Here is an 18,698-nt window from a genome sequence, read left to right as displayed (position 1 = left end):
TTTGTCCGAACTTACCCGGAACCTTTCCGAAGTTCAAATATAGTCATCCAATATATCGATCTTTATGTCTCGACCATTTCGAGACTCCTCGTCATGTCAGTGATCATATCCGGGACTCCGAACTACCTTCGGCACATCAAAACACATAAACTCATAATACCGATCATCACCGAACGTTAAGCGTGCGGACCCTACGGGTTCGAGAACTATGTAGACATGACCGAGACTCGTCTCCGGTCAATAACCAATAGTGGAACCTGGATGCTCATATTGGCTCCTACATATTCTACGAAGATCTTTATCGGTCAAACCGCATAACGACGTACGTTGTTCCCTTTGTCATCGGTATGTTACTTGCCCGAGATTCGATTGTCGGTATCTCAATACCTAGTTCAATCTCGTTACCGGCAAGTCTCTTTACTCGTTCCGTAATACTACATCCCATAACTAACTCATTAGCTACATTTCTTGCAAGGCTTATTGTGATGTGCATTACCGAGAGGGCCTAAAGATACCTCTCCGACAATCGGAGTGAAAAATCCTAATCTCGATCTATGCCAACTCAACAAGTACCTTCGGAGACACCTATAGAGCACCTTTATAATCAGCCAGTTATGTTTTGACGTTTGGTAGCACACAAAGTGTTCCTCCGGTACTCAGGAGTTGCATAATCTCATAGTAATAGCAACATGTATAAGTCATGAAGAAAGCAATAGGAATATACTAAACGACAAATGCTATGCTAACGGAATGGGTCAAGTCAATCACATCATTCTCTAATGATGTGATCCCGTTAATCAAATGACAACTCATGTCTATGGCTAGGAAACTTAACCATCTTTGATTCAACGAGCTAGTCAGGTAGAGGCATACTAGTGACACTTTGTTTGTCTATGTATTCACACATGTACTAAGTTTCTGGTTAATACAATTCTAGCATGAATAATAAACATTTATCATGATATAAGGAAATCTAAATAACAACTTTATTATTGCCTTTAGGGCATATTTCCTTCAGGATATCCATCGGGTTTGGACATGGTCACAATTTTTCACCCGTGGATTTTTTTCATGGGCGGGTAAAGACTGTCTTCATGGATATGGATATGGATTTTATATTGTTCAACCCGATCCAAACCTGACCCATTGCCATCCTTAGTGTGTTGTATGGCATGGTAGAGGACTTCCATCACATCTTATTCTCGCGCATTATGGCGCAATTCATGTGGGGTAGAGACATTGTTGGCTGCTTTTGGGCACCGCCTTTGTTTGTGGACTTTCGTACCCTTAGTAGTATGCTATCAGGGACGACTCAGCGGGTTACTTGGGTTGTCTTTACTACTATTTCTTGGGCGATGTGGCGTATTGAAAATGAAACCCTTATCGAGGGTATATTCATCGATCATCCTATTGACTGCCTATATAAAATGACAATTTTTCTGCAGCTCTCATGGTCACTCAACCAGAACCAGGATTTGTCGACCCTTGATGCACTCATTCAGCGTATACGTGACACGCTTCGACACCCAGGGTAGAGCGCCCTTGGGGTGCAGTCTGAGGGGCGTCGTTGTTGCCGATGGGTATCCACCATGTGTGTGTGCACGCGCCCATGTGTGAGTGCTTCAGCTCTTAAGAACACATGGTTGTGTTTGTATCATGGTGTGTGGATTGTGTTTTTTGCTCTTGAGCCTAACTTGTGCCTCTTCTTTTAAACCCTTATCCTATAAACCAGCATCATCTCAAGAAGGTCCCTCATTTCTATATCTACATGGGAATATCATTAGTCCATCTCGTGCGTACGAAACATGGCTCTCAACATGATGTCCAACCAGGTCATGCTAAAAGTCTAGTGATAGGCGCCAATCGACCGACGCTAGCCTCGGCCGGTCTCATCCCGCACCATACAATGCAACGTCTCCCACACGTAAGGTCTTCCTCCCTCACTTTGTCCCCACACATCGTTTCACCCCACCCCACTCCCCCACCCAAAAAAACATCATAACAACGCGCACGGGAGGGAGGTGATAGCGAGTGTCGTTGATCCCTGCCTGGGACATGCGCGTGCGCGCCCGACCTCGAAGCATCGCCGCACCACCGGCTCGTTGCCTCTTGCCACCGTTCATCATTGCACCCAGCGTCACGCAGCACCCGCAATGTCGCGCTTGTAGAACGACCGAAGCCCGTTCCAGCATACATCGCCACTGATCCCAGCAAGCGAAGTCACCGGTTCTAGCATTCGGTGCGGTCTCCCAACAAATGATGTCATTGATTCCAGAATTGACATCGTCGCTCCCAATAATCGAAGTCACCAGTTCCAACAAATGGCATCCCATCGCAATATTCAGTGCCGCCATCCCAACAGTTGATGTTGTCGGTTCCAGCAATGGATTTTGTTGGTTCTAGCAATGGACGTTGCTAATCGCAACTTCGGCCGCCGCCGGTCATAGCAAAAGCTGTTGGTGGTTGCAGCAAAAATCCCTTGCAACACCCAACCACATTGGTTGCAGCTCCTCCAGGCGTTGGGCGCAACTCCGTGGTGCACCGGCCGCAGCATTGCAGTGCACGCTGGCCCGCAGCACCCGCCCATCGCCTGTAGCGTCTCCTCATGAATCACCGACAGAGGCTTGCAACTCGTGGTGAGAGATTGGATGGGGAGGGCGGCGTGCTTTGCGAGGGGAAAGGCATGCGCCAACACACACAAGGAAGGCTATGAGGAGTAGATGGTTGTGGCACACGGTGGGGGGTATATCGGGGAAAAAGCCGGCGGGGACATGGATTTGCGTGATGGTGAGAAAGAAAAGAGACGACGAGAACGAGCGGACTCGAAAGATAGAGAAGAATATTAGGGAACGTCCTGCCACGAGCGGGCCCCATAGCTACGTGGCGCAAAGCTCAAGGGACAAAGGATGCACACATGGAGGTGACCGACGACGGTCTCTGCAGGTCGGCCAATTTTAAACACTTTCCCTTGATAAATGTGACTTGTTGCCAGTTACTACTAAACAATACTTAATATGACAATAGAACAGAGTCAAAGAGAGCAGCGATTCGGTGCCCAGACTCATTTGCACCTGTGATGAAGAAAAAAATTCAAAACAAATACTAGAAAAAACAAAAAGAAATCTAATTGTTTCTATGGTAGATAATTTGATGCGTGAGGTGCGCTCCAAGTTCTAGATCATTTGGACATCTGAGTAACTCTCGGCAAAAACACAAATTTAGGATATGTAAAACGTTTACTGTTCATGTACTGTTTTAACCCAAATTTGTCTTTTTTTCTGAGAGCTACTCATATGTCCAAATGATCTGAAATTCAGAGCAAAAATTGGATTTTTTTTTTCTTTTGTATTTTGTGTGATTTTTTTTAACCGTGTGGAGCTAAGCCTGGGTTTAGAAATGATACTCCTATTCGAGATTCTAAGCTAAACTTGATACATGGCGTAAAGCTGAAGAGACAAAGGATGCACACATTCCCATGATAAATGTGACTTTTGCTGCCAATTACTACTACTAAACAATACTGAATATGACAATAGAACAGAGTCAAACCTAAACTTGCTAAAGAAAAATACAGTCAGTAGACAGACTCGAGTCACAACCTGGTGAGGACTACCCCTATCTGGACACTCTTGACCTCTTCCCTCTCCATGGACTCGGTGACCAGCTGCGTGTACTTGTGGAAGAGCGCGTCGACGATGTCCGGGCCGAAGTGGTGGCTGAGCATGGACTCCTGGATGGCCCTGATCGCCATGGACACCGTCCTGCCGTCCTCCTTGGCGTCGCCGCTGCTGCTCAGGTTGATCTCGTACGTCTGCACGTAGTCGAGGCTGAAGGACCCCTCCAGCCGCACCTCCACCTCCATCTCCTGCAGCGACGGCGCGTAGAACGGCACGTTGTACGCGTCCACCTTGTCCTGCTCCACCAGCCCCTGCGACACGAGCGCCGCGAAGGACTCCGAGAGGAGCTCCCACAGGAAGGTCGTCCTCCTGTCCACGCACTCGTCGCTCTGCCTGCCGAGCATGGCCAGCACCATCCGCCCGCCGGGGAAGACCTCGGCGGCGCGCGACTTGAGGAACAGGCTGAAGTCCCTCTGGAACTGCCTCCGGTAGGCCACGGACACGGCGGGCGGGCTCGTGCTCGATATGTACATTTTGCCCTTGTTGATCGGTGCCTTGGCCTCGTCGAAGAGGCCCGGCGGGACCTGGGAGAGCCAGTGCAGGCTGGAGCAGGAGCAGATGAAGTGCACGCTGGTCCTCGGGAACAGCCTCCCGTAGAAGGACCCGGGCACGCCGGACAGGAACACCATCGGCCGGCCCCACTCGTCGGACTTGGCGGCGGACTTGAGCCTGTGGGTGAACTCCGGCAGGCTGAAGAAGATGGTGTTGAAGTCGTTGGTGGGGAGGTCGTTGAGGAGCACCGAGAACTCGGGCGGCGGCTGCGACGACCGGCAGCAGACCTTGCCGACGCCCCCGATGATGTCCTCCACCAGGCAGAGCGCGTTGGGGCCCGAGGAGCACCCGAGGTCGGCCACTGTGAACCTCTCCGGCATCTGGGAGATGTACACGTCCGTCGCCGAGTTGACGATGAGGCTCTTAAGGGTGTCCATGCCCCTCTTCTGGAGCGAGGAGTTCTGCGCGTAGCTGCTCTCGTCGAGGCCTTCTTTCATGTGGAGGATGGTCTCCACGTCCATGAACGGGAGCTTGTCGGAGCAGTGGAGCAAAGAGGAAGCCATTGCCGGCTACTGTTGTGGTATAGTGGACAAGCTCGATCTCAAGTCTCGAGAATTGGTTGCCTTCTTTCCTGCGGTCATGTAATATACACGGTCAGAACTCTGGTTAATTGTGTAGTACATCCTCATTTTGCACAAATTATTACCCTGCCCCTGCCCACGGTGTAGGTGTAAACAAACAAATATTCTCGAGGCATCTGTTTAGGCCGCTTTGCCCAAAGAGAGCGTGATATGTCTAACTGAGATATCCTTTTTGGCTTGGTTTGGTGTGACTGATTGAGAAGCCAGGTTCAGATAAAAGTACAATACTGTCAAGCTTTCAGTACATGAGTCTGCGATTCGCTGTTATCATATCATGCATGGCCCTAGATTTGACCATCATCAGGTGAAACCAAGTGAAAGTGTGGCGACAGAGAGAAAAGGTGCTGCAAGCAGCAAAACAAGAGTACTGGTGAAAACCTTTTCCTTTTGGAATATATAAAAAGAAAAAATGGGAGAAATAAATTTGTGCGCCATGTTCCCTCGCCAACAAGTGGCCGAAAACCTGAGTCAACCGACACCTTTGGTGCTCAACTGGTACCCTGTCTACCATGACCGACTCCTATGCAGGCATGGTCGCAACTCAGAGACATATCCATGCTTTTTCTAAGCAAGATTTTGTTCTTGCTATTAGGAAAGGACGACATTCCCATGCCTGAATGGACAAATGGAAATGGGTAGTTCCTGAAAGCATGCCCACTTTGCTAACAGGCATTTCCATGTGCAAAAAGCCTCTCTTTTCAGCTCTTCGTTTCAGAAATGGAAGGTTCTTGATTGAACACATGCGGGAGAAGTGGATAAACACTGAGTAACTGAACGAATGCGGAGCGGAAAGCCATCCTCTAGTCTAGCTGTCTGGCATCACCACCCATGGGTGCAGACAATGCTATTTGCACGCACACCACCCATTTCAGAGCCAAACCATGCAAGCAGATTGTGATGAACTTACCTTTGGGTTTCAGACAGACAGTATCCTCTGGCCTCCTCTCCGAGCTGCTCTGCTTTGCTTGGTTAGCAGGTTGGGTGGCTTGGCATCTGCAGTGCCCGCGGCTCGGGGAATTTATAGGCAGGCAGATGGAATCAGAATAGTTGAGTTGCGAGAGGCTGCGCCCACTTGCGCACAACTGTAGTCGTAAAAATGACCACCACCACCACCATGCCCATGCTCGGCTCCACACCGTTGGCTAGCGTATGGAGAAAAATATCAGCAGCATGTCTCGCTTTGCTACTAGTCTATGATATTGGTGGCGTTATTCTTATACATGCATGGAGCCATGGATTAGATACGATACGCCACACACAGCTGGTTCTCACTTCTCACGATGCACCCATTCATTCACGCGCCCATCCGTATCATTCGTGCCTGTGGACTCCGGGACTCTGTGTGTGTATAAACAAAATGAAAGATTCACAAATCTTGCGGTTAGTTTATGGGAGGAATCTCCAAAAGCCCGGCTCTGGAGAAGACGGGAGATATTCGAGGCCCATGAGTTGGTAGCGTATGGTCGAGGGACAGGTAGGCGGTGCCGGTGGAAAATTAAGCGGCGGCGAGATGCGGGATGGACCGAGCGACGGCCGCTTTTCCATGGTCTTTTCCGTGCAGTTGGTGGCGGGGGAGGGAGGGGTCGTCCGCCCTACCTCTCCGGCCGCCCGGCGTTTTTCTTCCATTGCCTTCCCTTTCCTCGGGCTGGTGTTGGCTGGTCAGTCGGTGGTGGGGTGGTCACTGCAGGTACGAGAGGAGCAGGGCATCCCGGAGGACGTGCCGACGTCTCGTCGGAACATTCCCTCCGCTAACTTGCCTGTCAAGAGTGGAATGTGGCCGTGAGAGCCTGAGGCCCAGGTGAGTTGCTTCCCAGGGCGAGAGTGTTCGGCACAGTCTCCCCTGGTCCTGGTGAATCTTCTCCCTCCGTTTCGCTGTTGCTCGTCTCGTCCCAAGCGTAAACCGCGGCCGGCGGGCGTCATGCATAATTGCGGTCGTTTTCATGCAGGGAAACGGTCCTGGGCTTTATTCGCGGGTGAAGCAAAAGTACTGACAGGCGCACGGGAATAAACCTATAGCTATGCTTAGGCCCTTTATATTAATCACACAGTTCAGATCTAACGACCAACGTCGCGTCTGAATAAGTAAATTCGACGAACAAGCAAGCAGGAATCTCTTCTCTGTCTGCATGCACTCGGGAGACAAACAATGCGAAAATTATGTAACTAGGCTAAGCTTTTACAGTTGGAGATTAGGCAAAGAGATTTATGCACGTACTGATTAAGACCAGACATGCTATATTGTAAGCACATAGCATCGCTTAGACGCATCTCTTTTTTTGCATTTCAGGTAATGGAGAACAAAGAAAATGCGAATTTCTGGCCTAGCGAATGCCCTAGATGGACACGTCCATTGCTGCAATTGTCTAATGCCCTTTTCAGGCTTTGACAGAACATTTAAAATTCCAGATATGATCTGATCTATTCCACATTTTCTATCTCTGGATGCATTATTTAAGGTATCTGTGCACAACACTTTGTCCCTTCAGGACTGTGCCCGATCTCTCTAAGTTCTAGACCGCTGATTCACTAATGTAAATTGTCATGTTTGAGTGAGCCCAGTTTATCTGCTCCCACCCAGAAACAGTAAATTCAGAAGAAGAAATAGCTCCTGAAACAATTTTTTAAAAACCTGAAATTTTTCGGCATCGAAGATGCTAAAGTGCATTAGGTGCATGCAAAATTCCATGATGAGCGGACATTTGAGTGGCTCAGTAGATTTACTTAGCAGTAAATCTTCACAAAGATCTGCATGCCTGCCACGTGGTGAAGCCGTTGTAGTGTTAATTGGGAGGAGGGATTTCAGCATAGTTTCTTGTTCTGTCGGTACACTCGGGATACCCTGGTTTTTATTATGCTGACAACAAGATATTATAATCAGTTTCAATTCTCATATTTGTTAATCTAAATACTAGTGTTTCATAATATCAAATCTCATTTAAAAGATTGCATCCAATTCTCGCAACAACATACAAGGTATCATCTCTAATATATGATACATTCCATCACAAGATGGGCCAGTACAATTTTCCAAAATTTATCAGTGCAACTTTTATTAACAGTAGATATAACATCAAACCTACCTAATTGCATAGAAGCAAACCATAATACATACCGGCATCTTTAACGTTAAGCTAGAGAGAGATAGGGGCATTTGAACTTGATTTTTGTAAGTCACACACATATCACTATAGAATTTCGGGTTCCGACAAAACCCTTAAGGTTCGAACACCGGGGTGCGCGTGAAGATCTCACCCTCATTGATCACGCCCTCAAACACTTCGCGATCTCTAGGCTAAGCACACGAACTCACAACACACGAGACACAAGATTTATACTGGTTCGGGCCACCGTTGTGGTGTAATACCCTACTCCAGTGTGGTGGTGGTGGATTGCCTCTTGGGCTGAGGATGAACAGTACAAGGGGAAGAACAGCCTCCTGCGGAGAGGTGTTCTTGTGCTTGGTGGACTTGGGGGTGGTAGGCCTTTCTCTCCCCGATTCGATGAGAGCGGGAAGGGAGTCAACAACGGCCAATTTGAAAGGGGACAGCTAGTACAGCTTATCCTGACAAAAGTAGTCTTCGCCTGCCAAAGGCTCTGGTGGTCACTAGTAGAAAACAGGGCTTTGGTCACGAGGCAATATTCACATTAGTCCCGGTTCAGTCACGAACCGGGACTAATGTGAGCATTGGTCCCGGTTCGTGCGGCTAAGCCTTTAGTCCCGGTTCACCTAAGCCCTTTAGTCCCGGTTTGAGACACGAACCGAGACTAAAGGGTGCGATGCTCTTTAGTCCCGGTTTGTGTCCCAAACCGAGATTAAAGATTAGACCTTTAGTCCCGGTTTGAGACACGAACCGGGACTAAAGGGTGCGATGTCCTTTAGTCCCGGTTTGTGTCTCAAACCGGGACTAAAGGTCCCATTTTCAAACTCTACCCCCCCCGGTGGATCTCCTTTTTTGTTTTGAAAATATCAAAAAAATGATAAAAATTTCAAAAAATAAAATCCTTCGAGAGGTAGTTATATTACTACATCTACTAGTTAGGAAAATTTAAAAACTTAAATTTGGACATGTTTTGCAAAAAATATAGGGAAAATGTAAAACGGCTATAACTTTTGCATACGATGTCGGAAAAAAACGTATAATATATCAAAATGTTCAGAACGAAAATCCGCATCCGATGGAGACAGCCTGGTGAGGCCGCTCCTTATGAACCGGGACTAAAGGCCATTTTTCTACTAGTGGGTGACGCCGTCTTGGGCTCCACGATGACCTCTGTCTTGCTGTCCTGCTGGTCTTGGTCTCGTTGCATCGATATGGAAACATTTGCTTGATGCCTCGGTACTCCTCGCCTGCGCTTGCCTCCTTAGCACCAAAGAGGAAACAAGGACACGATGCGCGCTGGCGCCCGCCTGGCCTTGGTCGTCATGACTCACGTCATTGAAACCTCGCGAGATTTGCCTTGCCTTGATCTCTCCGCCCCTCGCGGGCCAGCCTGGTGAGGCTGCTCCTAAGGAGGTCTTGCGTCGTCCGCCTCGCGAGGCTTGGCCCCTCGCGAGGGTCTTGAGTCCTTGCTGGTGAAGAAGGGCCGTACAGGCCCGCTTGCAGAGCCAAGCCATGGGCCGCAGGCAGGCAAGTCTGGGGGCCCCGTTCCTAGAACGCCGACAGTAGCCCCCGGACCCAAGGCGCGCTCGGGCTTGGCTTCGGGGTGAAGCCAAAGGGCAAGTGTGGAGCGCTGTGGGCCCCATTGGCCTGCGGCCTTGGTCGACGCGTGGCGGTTGATTGGACGTGGGCGTCTCCGCTTCCCCACACTGCCTCGACAACTGCCCGACTTGACAAGTCCCTGCTACATGCAAGGAAAAGTCATCATTACCTGTGATCTTGGGGGGTGCTGGTTGGCCTTCTCCAGCTATAAATGGGAAGGGGGCAGAGCCCCCGTCGCCCATCTCTTCCCATTCCGCTTGCTTCTCCCCTTTGTTCCATCGCCTGTAGCGACACCAATGGTGCCGTCGAGGAAGTTTTTCGCCGCGGAAAAGAGGAAGGCCCCTCGCGAGGGACCCGGCTCTCCAGTGCCCAAGCGTGGACACGGCCGTCCCCGCAAGCACATCACGACCCCCGCCGCGGCCCCCCGCAGCCGCGGCGGTGCCGCTTCGCATGGCAGGGGTCGCTCCGGTCGTGGTAGTCCTGTTGACGAAGGGAGACGTGCCGTGGTCGTGCAGCCACCCCGACCGCGCTTCCACTCGGCGGAGGTGCTGCCGGAGTTCGTCGTCTGGTCGGAGAATTCGGCTGGCAACTGGCTTCAGCTCTCGCGCTTCTTCGCCGACGAGCTGCCGGCCTCAGGCCCAGGCGGGCTCTGGCTACAGGCGGACGGCTGCTGCAGTAGGGCTTCCTGGGTCACGGTTGAGGTCTCCGTCATGGGCAACATAGCCCTGGCCCGTGGCTGGCAGACGTTTGCCCGCGCGCGCGGTCTGGGAAGGCGGTGCATCCTCCATTTCAAGTACGACGGTGACGTGACCCTCTATGTGAGGGTGTTTGGGGAAGATGGTCGCCGCGTCGAGTGCTGTCTCGAGGTTAACAACGGCGAGCAGGTGCTCGGCCTTGGCGACGGTCGTGATGAGGACGAGGGCGAACCCGCCCTTGGGGCCGACCATGTCTCGTTCAGCTACGGTGGCTCTTCCTCCGGCGACAGCTCCAGCAGCGGTGGTTACGACCAGCCGCTGCACCCGCTTCGAAGGCAGCAGTGGGTCGTCTCGTCGCTGCGCCTCCATGAAGCGCGAGGAGGGGTCTGGCTGAGCTCGGGACGGTGCCAAGAGCCCACCCTCGCGGATCGCTCCAGGGGCACACGCCGCTTATGTTTTATTCTTCTTTTCCTTCCTGCATTGAAAGAGACAAGTATGGGGACCCGTGGGGGCGCGCAACAACTATGATTTCCAAATTGCTATGCTGTGCTTACCACTCCCGCGTCGCGTTGCATCATTCATGTTTTATATAGGTACGTAAGAAAAACTTAGCTTGACGCGCTTAGAGCGGTTTCCGCCTCGCAGGTGCGTGTTTGTCCGTACCTGGTAAGGAGGAACTACAAAAATTTGTCAGGAGATCCAAGCTCTGGTCACCGGCGCCGTTGGCCCTAGCCCAGCGCTTCGTATTGCGGTACCCATGGGGCACGGATTGAGAGAGGTGCGCCAGCTTGCGATGACGACATAGAGGTAGCGATAGCCCCCGGGCGCCCGAGGGAATGTGCCCAAGATATCCAGCCCCCAAACCGCGAACGGCCATGAGAGTGGGATGGTCTGGAGGCTCTTAGCCGGCCGATGAATCTGCTTGGCGTGGAACTGGCAGGCCTCGCAGGACCTCACCAACTCAGCCGCGTTGTTGAGCGTCGTGGGCTAGTAGAATCCACTACGAAACACCTTGCCGACGAGGGTCCGTGATGATGAGTGGTGTCCGCAGTCCCTGCCATGTATGTCGGACAGCAGCTCTCTTCCTTATTCCCTGGAGATGCAACACAAGGAAACGTCATTTGGCCGCTTCCTGTATAACTCACCGTCCCGGATGTAGTACGTAGTGGCTTGTCGAGCCACACGCTCCATGTCCTCCTCCTCTTTCGGCATCGTCCCTTGTGTCAGGTATTCCTTGAATTCTTTGGTCCAGCACCCCTCCTGAGGTTCGAGTGCCAAGAGCAAGTGCGCTCCCGAAGTCGGGCCGCAGGTCGGGGCTCCTGAGGCAGGTGGTTGAGGGAGCTCCTACCGAGGCAGCGCTGTTCTTGAGAGTGGCGGTGTTGCTGAAGGCCTGAAGAGCCGCTCCTCAAAGACACCAGGCTCTTGGGGTAGCCTCTTGGATGTCCTCCTGGCGATGTCGTCGGCTTCCTTGTTGGTGCCACGGGGCACATGCTGCAACTCCAGACCCGAGAACTGCTTCTCCATCTTGCGCCCCTCCGCAAGATACGCCTTCATGTGTTCGTCCTTCGTCTCATATACTTTGTTGGAGAAGTTGACAAGGAGCTGTGAGTCGCCCTTGATGGTGAGACGCCTCACCCCCAGGGTTGTCGCGGCCCTGAGGCTAACTATGCGGCTCTCGTACTCTGCTATGTTGTTGGAAACCTTCTCGCCTTGCTGGAAGCAGAGCTGCACAGCATAGTAGAGCTTGTCCTGGGTGGGTGAGATAAGCACCGCCCCAGCCCTCACGCCCTGGCGTGAGAATGCGCCGTCGAAGTACATGACCCAGTCGTCTGGTCCTCGCCTGCTTCGAGCTCTGGGGCGTCGGTCCACTCTGCCACAAACTCTGCGAGCGCAGCCCCCTTGATGACCCTGGTCGTGCTGAACTCCAAATCAAACGCTTGTAGCTCGATGTTCCATTCAGCGACTCGCCCGGCAGCATTGGGGCTCCTGAGCACTCTCTCCAGCGGGTAAGCCGAGACAACCTTGATGGGATGACCCTGGAAGTAGTGGCGCAGCTTACGCGAGGCTACCCGGAGCGCGAGTAAGATCTTTTTAGGCATGGGGTATCGTGCCCTCACGTCCCGCAGCACTGTGCTGACGAAGTATACCGGGTGCTCGACGAGGGCGGGCGAGCTGTTCGAGCCCTTGGCTCCCGCGGGTTGAGGTGCCTTTTTGGGGTCTTTGGCTTCAGGAGCTGGGCGGCCTGCTGAAGCTGCTGCTGCATCAGGGGCATCACCTTGGTGCCGTGCTTCCTCGCCGGGCTTGGGGGCTTCACTTCGCGGGCCCTTGGCCTGGCGCTCTTCTCTGAGGGCCACCAGCGCTGCGCTGACGGAGTGGGGTGTGGCAGATAAGTAGAGCACCAAGGGATCGAGGAGTCGAGGCGCCACCATCACTGGCGGGCTGGTCAACTATCTCTTAAGATTTTGAAACGCTTGGTCAGCCTTCAGAGTCCACTCGAATGGGCCCTTCTTCTTCATCAGCTTGAAGAATGGTGAAAGATCGTGGATGTCTCCTAGAGGAGGGGTGAATAGGCGCTTTAAAATAATTACGGTTTAGGCTTGAACAAATGCGGAATAAACCTAGCGGTTAATTTGACAAGCACAAAACCTACAACAATTAGGCTCATGTGCACCAACAACTTATGCTAAGCAAGATAAACAACTAAGTGATAGCAAGATATGTTGGAAATATGCCCTAGAGGCAATAATAAAAGCATTATTATTATATTTCCTTGTTCATGATAATTGTCTTTATTCATGCTATAATTGTGTTATTCGGAAATCGTAATACATGTGTGAATGACAGACACCAACATGTCCCTAGTGAGCCTCTAGTTGACTAGCTCGTTGATCAACAGATAGTCATGGTTTCCTGACTATGGACACTGGATGTCATTGATAACGAGATCACATCATTGGGAGAATGATGTGATGGACAAGACCCAATCCTAAACATAGCACAAGATCGTATAGTTCGTTTGCTAGAGTTTTTCAATGTCAAGTATCTTTTCCTTAGACCATGAGATCGTGTAACTCCCGGATACCGTAGGAGTGCTTTGGGTATGCCAAACGTCACAACGTAACTGGGTGACTATAAAGGTAGACTACGGGTATCTCCGAAAGTGTCTGTTGGGTGACATGGGTCAAGACTGGGATTTGTCACTCCGTGTGACGGAGAGGTATCACTGGGCCCACTCGGTAATGCATCATCATAATGAGCTCAGAGTGACCAAGTGTCTGGTCACGGGATCATGCATTACGGTACGAGTAAATTGACTTGCCGGTAACGAGATTGAACGAGGTATTGGGATACCGACGATCGAATCTCGGGCAAGTAACATATCGATAGACAAAGGGAATAGTGTACGGGGTTGATAGAATCCTCGACATCGTGGTTCATCCGATGAGATCATCGTGGAGCATGTGGGAGCCAACATGGGTATCCAGATCCCGCTGTTGGTTATTGACCGGAGAGTCGTCTCGGTCATGTCTGCTTGTCTCCCGAACCCGTAGGGTCTACACACTTAAGGTTCAGTTACGCTAGGGTTGTAGGGATATGTATATGCAGTAACCCGAATGTTGTTCGGAGTCCCGGATGAGATCCCGGATGTCACGAGGAGTTCCGGAATGGTCCGGAGGTAAAGATTTATATATGGGAAGTCCTGTTTCGGGCATCGGGACAAGTTTCGGGGTTATCGGTATTGTACCGGGACCACCGGAAGGGTCCCGGGGGTCCACCGGGTGGGTCCACCTGTCCCGGGGGGGCCACATGGGCTGTAGGGGGTGCGCCTTGGCCTAATGGGCCAAGGGCACCAGCCCCACATAGGCCCATGCGCCTAGGGTTTAAGGGGGAAAGAGTCCTAGGAGGGGAAGGCACCTCCTAGGTGCCTTGGGGGGGAGGGAAACCCCCCTTGGCCGCCGCACCCCCTAGGAGATTGGATCTCCTAGGGCCGGCCACCCCCCTTGGCCCTCCTATATATATTGGGGGAGAGGAGGGACTTCATACCTGAACGCCTTGGCCTTTGGTTGCCTCCTTCTCCCTCCCCAACACCTCCTCCACCTCCATAGTGCTTAGCGAAGCTCTGCCGGAGTACTGCAGCTCCATCAACACCACGCCGTCGTGCTGCTGCTGGTGCCATCTCCCTCAACCTCTCCTCCCTCCCTTGCTGGATCAAGAAGGAGGAGACGTGGCTGTTCCGTACGTGTGTTGAACGCGGAGGTGTTGTCCGTTCGGCGCTGGTCATCGGTGATTTGGATCACGTCGAGTACGACTACATCATCACCGTTCTTTTGAATGCTTCCGCTCGCGATCTACAAAGGTATGTAGATGCATCTAATCACTCGTTGCTAGATGAACTCCTAGATGATCTTGGTGAAACGAGTAGGAAAATTTTTGTTTTCTGCAACGTTCCCCAACAGTGGCATCATGAGCTAGGTCTATGCGTAGTTCTTCTTGCGCGAGTAGAACACAATTTGTTGTGGGCGTAGATTTGTCAACTTTCTTGCCGTTACTAGTCCTTTCTTGCTTCAGCGGTATTGTGGGATGAAGCGGCCCGGACCAACCTTACACGTACGCTAACGTGAGACCGGTTCCACCGACTAACATGCACTAGTTGCATAAGGTGGCTGGCGGGTGTCTGTTTCTCCTACTTTAGTTGGAGCGGAATCGATGAACAGGGTCCTTATGAAGGGTAAATAGAAGTTGACAAATCACGTTGTGGCTTTAACGTAGGTAAAAAGATGTTCTTGCTAGAACCCTAATTCAGCCACGTAAAAATTGCAACAACAATTAGAGGACGTCTAACTTGTTTTTGCAGCAAGTGGTTTGTGATATGATATGGCCAAAGTTGTGATGAATGATGAATGATCTATATGTGATGTATGAGATGTTCATGCTATTGTAATAGGATTCACGACTTGCATGTCGATGAGTATGACAACCGGCAGGAGCCATAGGAGTTGTCTTTATTCTTTTAATGACCTGCATGTCATCGAGAAACGCCATGTAAATTACTTTACTTTATTGCTAAACGCGTTAGCCATAGTAGTAGAAGTAATAGTTGGCGAGCAACTTCATGGAGACACGATGATGGAGATCATGGTGTCAAGCCGGTGACAAGATGATCATGGAGCCCCAAGATGGGGATCAAAGGAGCTATGTGATATTGGCCATATCATGTCACGTTTATTATTTGATTGCATGTGATGTTTATCATGTTTTGCATCTTGTTTACTTAGAACGACGGTAGTAAATAAGATGATCCCTCACAATAAATTCAAGAAGTGTTCCCCCTAACTGTGCACCGTTGCGACAGTTCGCTGTTTCAAAACACCACATGATGATCGGGTGTTTTATTCAGACGTTCACATACAACGGGTGTAAGACAGATTTACACATGCAAACACTTAGGTTGACTTGACGAGCCTAGCATGTACAGACATGGCCTCGGAACACAGAAGACCGAAAGGTCAAGCATGAGTCGTATAGAAGATACGATCAACATGAAGATGTTCACCGATGTTGACTAGTCCGTCTCACGTGATGATCGGACACGGTCTAGTTTAACTCGGATCATGTAATACTTAGATGACTAGAGGGATGTCTAATCTAAGTGGGAGTTCACTAATAATTTGATTAGTTGAACTTAATTATCATGAACTTAGTCTAAAATCTTTGCAATATGTCTTGTAGATCAAATGGCCAACGTAGTCCTCAACTTCAACGCGTTCCTAGAGAAAACTAAGCTGAAAGACGATGGCAGCAACTATACGGACTGGGTCCGGAACCTGAGGATCATCCTCATAGCTGCCAAGAAAGATTATGTCCTACAAGCACCGCTTGGTGACGCACCCGTTCTCCCTGCAGAACAAGATGTTATGAACGCTTGGCAGGCACGTTTCGATGACTACTCCCTCGTTCAGTGCGGCATGCTTTACAGCCTAGAGCCGGGGCTCCAAAAGCGTTTTGAGAGACATGGAGCATATGAGATGTTCGAAGAGCTGAAAATGGTTTTCCAAGCTCATGCCCGGGTCGAGAGATATGAAGTCTCCGACCAATTCTTCAGCTGTAAGATGGAGGAAAACAGTTCTGTCAGTAAGCACATACTCACTATGTCTGGGTTGCATAACCGCTTGACTCAGCTGGGAGTTAATCTCCCGGATGATGCGGTCATTGACAGAATCCTCCAGTCGCTTCCACCAAGCTACAAGAGCTTTGTGATGAACTTCAATATGCAGGGGATGGAAAAGACCATTCCTGAAGTATTTGCTATGCTGAAATCAGCAGAGGTAGAAGTCAGGAAGGAACATCAAGTGTTGATGGTCAATAAAACCACTAAGTTCAAGAAAGGCAAGGGTAAAAAGAACTTCAAGAAGGACGGCAAGGAGGTTGCCGCGCCCGGCAAGCAAGCTGCCGGGAAGAAGCCAAAGAATGGACCCAAGCCCGAGACTGAGTGCTTTTATTGCAAGGGAAGCGGTCACTGGAAGCGGAACTGCCCTAAGTACTTAGCGGATAAGAAGGCCGGCAAAACCAAAGGTATATGTGATATACATGTAATTGATGTGTACCTTACTAGTGCCCGTAGTGGCTCCTGGGTATTTGATACCGGTGCAGTTGCTCACATTTGTAACTCAAAGCAGGGGCTGCGGAATAAGCGGAAACTGGCAAAGGACGAGGTGACGATGTGCGTCGGGAATGGTTCCAAGGTCAATGTGATCGCCGTCGGCACGCTACCTCTGCATCTCCCTTCGGGATTAGTTTTAAACCTTAATAATTGTTATTTAGTGCCAGCTTTGAGCATGAACATTGTATCGGGATCTCGTTTAATTCGAGATGGCTACTCTTTTAAATCTGAGAATAATGGTTGTTCCATTTTTATGAGAGATATGTTTTATGGTCATGCTCCTATGGTAAATGGTTTATTCTTTATGAATCTCGAACGTGATGCTACACATGTTCATAATGTGAGTACCAAAAGAAATAAGGTTGATAATGATAGTCCCACATACTTATGGCACTGCCGCCTTGGTCACATAGGTGTCAAACGCATGAAGAAGCTCCATGCTGATGGACTTTTAGAGTCTCTTGATTATGAATCATTTGACACGTGCGAACCATGCCTTATGGGTAAAATGACCAAGACTCCGTTCTCAGGAACAATGGAGCGAGCAACCGACTTATTGGAAATCATACATACTGATGTGTGCGGTCCGATGAGTGTTGAGGCTCGCGGTGGCTATCGTTATGTTCTCACCCTCACTGATGATTTAAGTAGGTATGGGTATATCTACTTAATGAAACACAAGTCTGAAACCTTTGAAAAGTTCAAGGAATTTCAGAGTGAGGTTGAAAATCAACGTGACAGGAAAATCAAGTTTCTACGATCAGATCATGGAGGAGAATACTTGAGTCACGAGTTTGGGGCACACTTAAGAAAATGTGGAATAGTTTCACAACTCACGCCGCCTGGAACACCTCAGCGTAATGGTGTGTCCGAACGTCGTAATCGCACTCTGTTAGATATGGTGCGATCTATGATGTCTCTTACCGATTTACCACTTTCTTTTTAGGGCTATGCTTTAGAGACTGCCGCATTCACTTTAAATAGGGCTCCGTCGAAATCCGTTGAGACGACACCGTATGAATTATGGTTTGGGAAGAAACCTAAGCTGTCGTTTCTAAAAGTTTGGGGATGCGATGCTTATGTCAAGAAACTTCAACCTGAAAAGCTCGAACCCAAGTCGGATAAATGCGTCTTCATAGGATACCCAAAAGAAACTATTGGGTACACCTTCTACCTCAGATCCGAAGGCAAGATCTTTGTTGCCAAGAATGGGTCCTTTCTGGAGAAAGAGTTTCTCTCGAAAGAAGTAAGTGGGAGGAAAGTAGAGCTTGATGAAGTATTACCTCTTGAACCGGAAAATGGCGCAACTCAAGAAAATGTTCCTGAGATGCCAGCACCGACTAGAGAGGGAGTTAATGATAATGATCAAGATACTTCTGATCAAGCCCCTACTGAAATTCGAAGGTCCACAAGGACACGTTCCGCACCAGAGTGGTACGGCAACCCTGTCTTGGAAATCATGCTGTTAGACAATGGTGAACCTTCGAACTATGAAGAAGCGATGGCGGGCCCGGATTCCGACAAATGGCTGGAAGCCATGAAATCCGAGATAGGATCCATGTATGAAAACAAAGTATGGACTTTGACTGACTTTCCCGTTGAGCGGCGAGCCATAGAAAATAAATGGATCTTTAAGAGGAAGACATACGCGGATGGTAATGTGACCATCTATAAAGCTCGGCTTGTCGCTAAGGGTTATCGACAAGTTCAAGGGGTTGACTACGATGAGACTTTCTCACCGGTAGCGAAGCTGAAGTCCGTCCGAATCATGTTAGCAATTGCCGCATTCTATGATTACGAAATATGGCAAATGGACGTCAAAACGGCATTCC

The 18,698-nt window shown here is 50.0% G+C and overlaps 1 protein-coding gene across 1 annotated transcript; it reads right to left on the bottom strand.

The window, feature by feature from the left end:
- Nucleotides 1–3,475: 3,475 nt before the first annotated feature.
- On the bottom strand, nucleotides 3,476–5,789 carry LOC123058471 (probable methyltransferase TCM_000336). Its single transcript, XM_044481188.1, has 2 exons — nucleotides 5,718–5,789; nucleotides 3,476–4,800 (listed from the first exon to the last, which is right to left on the bottom strand). The coding sequence occupies exon 2, from the start codon at nucleotides 4,730–4,732 to the stop codon at nucleotides 3,593–3,595; it is 1,140 nt and encodes a 379-aa protein (XP_044337123.1). The 5' UTR covers nucleotides 4,733–4,800; nucleotides 5,718–5,789; the 3' UTR covers nucleotides 3,476–3,592.
- Nucleotides 5,790–18,698: the final 12,909 nt, after the last annotated feature.

This window comes from Triticum aestivum, chromosome 3A, assembly GCF_018294505.1.
Source record: "Triticum aestivum cultivar Chinese Spring chromosome 3A, IWGSC CS RefSeq v2.1, whole genome shotgun sequence".
NCBI classification, from domain to species: Eukaryota; Viridiplantae; Streptophyta; class Magnoliopsida; order Poales; family Poaceae; genus Triticum; species Triticum aestivum.
This window is presented reverse-complemented; position numbering and strand designations above follow the sequence as displayed.